The 6,974-nt window shown below is 43.1% G+C and overlaps 1 protein-coding gene across 1 annotated transcript; it reads left to right on the top strand.

Annotated features, from left to right (window-relative positions):
- The first annotated feature begins 232 nt into the window (after nucleotides 1–232).
- Nucleotides 233–6,754, top strand: LOC139366706 (thiosulfate:glutathione sulfurtransferase). The gene is made up of 4 exons (XM_071104395.1): nucleotides 233–554; nucleotides 5,910–6,032; nucleotides 6,155–6,317; nucleotides 6,449–6,754. Exons 1-4 carry the CDS (start codon nucleotides 404–406, stop codon nucleotides 6,501–6,503), a joined length of 492 nt encoding a protein of 163 aa, XP_070960496.1. The 5' UTR covers nucleotides 233–403; the 3' UTR covers nucleotides 6,504–6,754.
- Nucleotides 6,755–6,974: the final 220 nt, after the last annotated feature.

The raw sequence follows: 6,974 nt of genomic DNA on the forward strand, positions 1-6,974 counted from the left end.
AACTGCAGTAAAAAACTAGACTTTTTTTTTGTAAAGTTCATGCAGTCGACATGTAGGCGCAAGTCGGGCAATTTTTATTCCTGAAATGCAACACACGTTGAAAGGCAGTGATCAACGATGGTCACCTACTTGACAAAAGTAATCTGCTCGAACGCGCCCATTCACTAAGGGCCTAATTCCTTGAACTCATAAATCGACGCAATTGCCTCTTTCTTATCTTTCTCGATAATATGACTCGAGATAGGCATGGCCGAATTTCTCAACACTTTAACAATGGTTAGGGTACGTGCACTCTTGAAACATTGTTAACACGTATTTGTCGGCAGAGGGCAGAAAGAAAACACTGTGTAATACATTTATGATAAAGTAGTTTGTTCCTTTGCTTACAACGGGAAGCCGGTCTATGGTCAACATGGTGTCAGGTCTGCTGTTACGGAGAATATTTCTGACCGTTGCGGAAACCAGCAGCCGCGTTTCGCTCGGTATGAGAGGCCAATGGTGTGGTTTCACGACCTCAACAACCAGATTCAGCGAGTCCTCCTTGCCCAACCCCGGTAGGCTATAATGCTTTCATCTGTCACGGTCACCACTCTTCTTGAGGCCTGTCAATTTGGTTAATCAGTTGTTCAACCTGAATCCAACATAGACCTAGTTGTTGTTCAATGTGACTGCGCTATATAAACCCGTGCCTATGTGTTACCATGTCATCATATAGCCTAAGGCACCTTTTGAGTATTAATTTAAGGGCAATCTGCGATTGATACAACAATTTTGGACTTTTGAATTAATTATGTATAGCCTACCCATTGACGGTGCTTAAAATGTATGCACTGTGCAGAAATCACTCTGCTATTTCCTGGTTGCTAAAATATTAATAGTTTGCCTAATTTCAGTTTGTGACAAAACAAGCAACTATAGTAGAGAGTCATTGCACCATCTAAACCAATGTGAAATATATTTTCCATAACCAAAACTATTTTGTATTAAGCTACTTGAAGCCGGTGTGCAAAACCGAAGTTCAAGATGCAAAACCTAAACTTAAGAAAGGGAAATATAGAAATAGCGCTCTTAGACCGCTTCTTAGAGTGGCTTCCACTTTTCAATGTGAATTTGGTCAGGTAGCACAAAAAGTTACATATTGCAGCTTTAATTTGAGTCACCTCTCAGTTTTGGACTGTTTCGTTCCAGAACCTATTGTATAATTTTCAATGCAATGTAAAAGTTAATTGGAATGGCCTTCTAGTAAAATTTCCTGCCCCCTAAAAAAACCGTAATGTAGATTTTCAGCCGCTGCCTCATTATTCTAAGACTTGATTCTGGTTGGGAGGCCTGGGTTTATGGTTTGTGCAACTTTGTGGACAGAATGGGAAACAGGAAAATGCTCATCCAGAGGTGATGCTCCTAGTAGCCGGACAATATTGCAGGGAAACTTCAATCTGTTTTACTTAATTTCTACCAGCATGTTAAATGTGCAACCAGAAGAGAAAAAAAACTCTAGACCACCTTTACTCCACACACAGAGACGCATACAAAGCTCTCCCTTGCCCTCCATTTGTCAAATCTGCCCATTACTCTATCCTCCTGATTCCTGCTTACAAGCAAAAACTAAAGCAGGAAGTACCAGTGACTCGCTCAATAAGGAGGTGGTCAGAGGACACAGATGCTAATTCTGCTATGCTCTCCGACAAACCATCAAAGAGCCAAAGCGTCAAAACAGGACTAAGATTGAATCATACTACACCAGCTCGAGTGTTCGTCGGTTGTGGCAGGGCTTGCAAACTATTACGGACTACAAAGGGAAACACAGCTGCCCAGTGACACAAGCCTACCAGACGAGCTAAATAACTTCTATGCTCGCTTCGAGGAAAGCAACACTGAATCATGCATGAGAGCATCAGCTGTTCCAGATGACTGTGTGATCACGCTCTCTGTAGCCGATGTGAGTAAGACCTTTTAAACAGGTCAACATTCACAGGGCCAGACGGATTACTTGTACTCTGAGCATATGCTGACCAACTGGCAAGTGTCTTCACTGACATTTTCAACCTGTCCCAGACTGAGTCTGAAGCCATTCTTGTGATTATTGTTACTTGCCATTGTAATTGTTTGTAAGCTTGTGTAGTCTAAAATGAATCTATGATTGTATGCTATCCATTTGTTGTTTGTATGCTGTTCTTTGTATGCCATTTTAATAATTGAGAATTAACCAATGATATTAGGCCACTCTTGGCCATGATTACAGACACCTGTGTCTTTTGACACTATATAAACGAGTAATTCCGCAGTGTTTGTGATTATACCCTGATGACGGCTTGGCTGTTGGTAATTACATTTTTGCATCTGAGCTCCTAGAGTGTGCAGCTCTTTTATTTTCAAGTTTTTCGACTCCGCTAGCCAGCACCTCGCCTAAATAGGTGTGCATTTATTTTTCTTCTAGATGAGTCTTTAATACCAACATGTTTCAAGCAGACCACCATAGTCCCTGTGCCCAAGAACACCAAGGTAACCTGCCAAGATAACCATGAAGTGCTTTGAAAGGCTGGCTATGGCTCACATCAGCACCATTATTCCAAATATCCTAGACCCTCTCCAATTTGCATACTTCCCTAACAGATCCACAGATGATGAAATCTTTATTGCACTCCACACTGCCCTTTCCCACCTGGACAAAATAACACCTATGTGAGAATGCTATTCATTGACTACAGCTCAGCGTCCAACACCATAGTGCCCTCAAAGCTCATCACTAAGCTAAGGACCCTGGGACTAAACACCTCGCTGTGCAACTGGATCCTGGACTTCCTGACGGGCCGCCCCCAGGTGGTGAGGGTAGGTAACAACACATCCGCCACACTGATCCTCAACACGGGCTCCCCAGGGGTGTGTGCTCAGTCCCCTCCTGTGCCCCCTGTTCACCCATGACTGCATGGCCAAGCATGACTCCAACACCATCATTAAGTTTGCTGATGACACAACAGTGGTAGGCCTGATCACTGACAATGATGAGACAGCCTATAGGGATGAGGTCAGAGACCTGGCAGAGTGGTACCAGGATAACAAACTCTCCCTCAATGTGATCAAGACAAAGGAGATGATTGTGGACTACACAAAAAGGTCTGAGCAAGCCCCCATTCTCATTTACAGGGCTGTAGTGAAGCCGGTTGAGAGCTTCAAGTTCCTTGGTGTCCACATCACCAACAAACTATCATGGTCCAAACACACCAAGACAGTTGTGAAATGCGCATGACAATGCCTATTCCCCAACAGGAGAATGAAAAGATTTGGCATGGCCCTCAGATCCTCAAAAGCTTCTACAGCTGCACCATCAAGAGCATCCTGATTGGTTGCATCACCTCCTGGTATGGCAACTGCTCGGCCTCTGACCGCAAGGCACTACAGAGGGTAGTGCATGTGGCCCTGTACATCACTGGGGCCAAGCTTCCTGCCATCTAGGACCTCTATACCAGGTGGTGTAAGAGGAATGCCCCAAAAATTGCCAAGGACTCCCGCCACCCTAGTCATACACTTTTCTTTCTGCTATTGCACGGCAAGCGGTACCGGAGCTCCAAATCTAGATTTTTTTTTAAGTCTTAAAACTGCATTGTTGGTTAAGGGCTTGTAAATAAGCATTTCACTGTTCACTACACCGTTCGCATGTGACAAATAACATTTTGATTTGATGTTTGAGAACAACACATGGCTGACTGGCCAATTGTTTGCCAATTGTGGTAACATCATAAGAAATGGATGATGCATTGAAATAAATTTGACAAAGTTATAGAATTACTGCAGTCTGTTCAGAAATAAATGAAACAATTCAGAATACTACACCAGGAGAGGCTTATAACTTCACCACAGAGGATCCTAGCTGTTGATTGTGTGTAGCCCAATCACAAGCCATAGCCTACAGTCGGGAACTTGCTGCAAATCTTTCAGTGAACAGCATACAGCCAAAACAGGCCTTTCGCAACATTTCAAATACAATCACAGGAAAACACAGGTTGGAAAGCAAATGGCTCCTGTTGATCAAAGGGAAGACTTTTTAATCTGTACATTTCAGAATGGGGAGGCATGTCCCCCCCGTCCCATGTGAAAGTTGCGCCCCTGCATATACAGGTTAAAGGACTATTTTTACCCATGTAATACAGTGGTTTTGTTGTTTTTACTCGTCTATTGTAGACACATTCACAAAACATTGTATTTTAAAACAATGTCTGAGTCTAGATATCTAGCTTTGAATGTCATGATCAGTCCTGATGTTCCCAATTCCAACAACTCCCAAGATTCCCCTCTCTCTAACTAGGTGGAGTGGGCGGTGTGTGGGTTGAACCTCATCAAATATAAAACCGAAGAGATTGTTTCACAAATGTTTGAGTGACGAAAAGCAGCTCGCCGCCATGCTCTGTGCTCTCATGTCTGGTCATTGAGCCCAAGCGGAGTTGCTGCTATACTCACTCAGAGCAGCCATGAGCAGAACACATGCAGAGCGAACAGCACGCAGGTAGCGGGTGACACAGGGAAAAGCGGCTAATGGGTTTAGGTGTACTAACACGAAGTTATTTCTAGTTTCGGGTAGAAGCAATCGTGCCTGGGTAGGGTCTTAACAGGCATGGGTAGGGTCTTAACAGGCATGGGTAGGGTCTTAACAGGCATGGGTAGGGTCTTAACGTAGCAGGCATGGGTAGGGTCTTAAAGTAGCAGGCATGGGTAGGGCTGAGGCAGGGATCTAGTAAAAATTGGTCACAGAAGATAATTAGAATTAAACCCCCAAGAATCTGGACCCTAGGATGCTAAAAATGTTCCACGTGTGGAATGTATAAGTGCCTCTACTCTACTGCTCAGTGCTCTATGCCACTACGTAAATGCGGTGACATGCATTGCGTTATTATAAAGGGAATTTTTTTGGTTCCTTTGCCACCAGAGCTCCCAAGGAGAATGAAAAAAAACCCTCTCGCGCTCACTTTTTGTTCCGGCACCTCCTGATTTACACATTTAAGCACTACCCATTGATTGTTGAAGAATATAACTTATAAATGCCTCATGAACTCACTCATACCCCATACAACTGTCATGCCCCATCAGAACCCAAAATATAAGCTTGTTTTACTCCATTGTTTGTAATGTAGTTTTAACAGAGTTCGTTTACAATTATTATTTTGATCTCATGGTTAGTCAGTGCTAGCATCCATAACTCTGTCTATGAATTTGAGAGTGGAAACATTTATCCAGCCACATCCCTCAGATTTTTACCAATACAGTGGCGGGGTATCTGCTTTGTGATCATTTGATTGGCAGATTTCCCCTTTAAGGAAACTAGTTAAAGGCTATTTAATTGCAGCATTTCTGCTGTAGCCATATTGGTGACTGGTTCCATAACATGCTCCCTAACATGCTCTTGTTTTCAAATGCTCACCTAGAGTAGCAAAACATAATTAGAATGGCTGATGAGTGGATTGGTTGGTTAGCCCAGATGTTAGGACTAACTGAAAAAAAGGTAATCAGCACTTTCCAGTAAAAAGTGTGTGTGTGTGTGAATGGATCTGCTGCCATGCAGTTTGTGGTTGGGCCTGGTTCAAGTGATTCATTCATTGGCTTATTCATACTTTTCAACTATAGACTGTGTTTGGGGGTCCAGCACTATAGTCAACCTTTGTAACACAGCCTGCCTCTCATCCTCTATTAGTAAACCTCTGTCCTGAACAGTTTAGTTTCACTGAATTCACCACCACCAAATTTTGGCTGAAATTGTTCCTGGTTTACGAGTCTTTCTTTCAAGCAATGGATGGTGAGTCCAGGTTTATCAAGGTTTTAACAACAGACAACAATGTATATTGATGGGACAGGGGATATGATTATGGAATAGCAGTGAACCCATTATAGTGGTGTGTGTGTGTGTGTGTGTGTCTCAGATTTGGTGGTGAGCTACAAGCAGCTGAAAAACATGTTGTCCACTCACAACGTCCAGCTGTTCGATGTCCGCAACCAAGATGAGTTCATGGCTGGACGCATCCCGGACTCTGTAAACATCCCATGTGAGTAGACTACACATCATGGTGTATATTAACCTATCAAAGGTGTGTGTTTTTATGTGTACTGTATCTGTGCATGCGCGCAATCTCTACTGATGTTCAGCGTGTATGTGTGGGTCTGTCAGTGAGCCAGCTGGAGGAATCTCTAAAGCTGTCACCAGAGCACTTCCAGCTGCAGTTCGAGGTGAAGGCTCCTGGGAAAGATGATGACAACATTGTGTTCCACTGCCAGAAGGGCCGGAGGAGCGCCGAAGCTCTAGCCATTGCCCGACAACTGGGCTTCAACAGGTAGAACACACTTTAACTCACCTGGCATACCTTATTAGGGTACATTAGTGTGGACATACAGTATTCTCATATACACATACTGGAAGACACCTGAAAGATCTCCCCCTCTCTCCTCCCCTTCTCTCTCCTAGGGCTCGGCACTATCAGGGGGGGTACAGTGAATGGGCCGCACATGAGGGAAAGTGAGTCACTTTACATCCATAACATGAAGCCTGTATTGGAGTTCTGGTCCAGCCCTATAACTCCTCTAGTCTGAGTACTGCACCAGAAAGCCAAGACCCACATCGAAACACACGTCTTAGAGGACTCAAGTTTTCAGTTACTGTTCCTGACTGATTGACCTCAGTTATCTATGACAACTAACTTACTTGGAAGAGGTTGTTCTGGATCCTTATTTCCTACCTAATTTGGCTGAAAGACTGATGTGAAATGTAAAAGGCAAGATCATAAACTGAGAGACTTACTTCATCAATAAAGTCAATATTTAGGATTTATATGGTTGTATTACTGTTTATTTTATGCAGGAATTTTACATAAATTAACAATAAACAATGACATACAGTACCAGTCAAAAGTTTAGACACACCTTCTCATTCAAGGGTTTCTTTATTTTTACTATTTTCTACATTGTAGAATAATAGTGAAGACATCAAAACT

Source organism: Oncorhynchus clarkii, chromosome 15, assembly GCF_045791955.1.
Source record: "Oncorhynchus clarkii lewisi isolate Uvic-CL-2024 chromosome 15, UVic_Ocla_1.0, whole genome shotgun sequence".
NCBI lineage: Eukaryota > Metazoa > Chordata > Actinopteri > Salmoniformes > Salmonidae > Oncorhynchus > Oncorhynchus clarkii.

Bases quoted from the DNA above. Each gene is read 5' to 3' on its own strand.
- LOC139366706 (XM_071104395.1), top strand. From the start codon at position 404: ATGGTCAACATGGTGTCAGGTCTGCTGTTACGGAGAATATTTCTGACC. The intron at 6,033-6,154 runs GTGAGTAGACTA...TGGGTCTGTCAG, and splicing joins GGACTCTGTAAACATCCCAT to TGAGCCAGCTGGAGGAATCT. The intron at 6,318-6,448 runs GTAGAACACACT...TCTCTCTCCTAG, and splicing joins CGACAACTGGGCTTCAACAG to GGCTCGGCACTATCAGGGGG.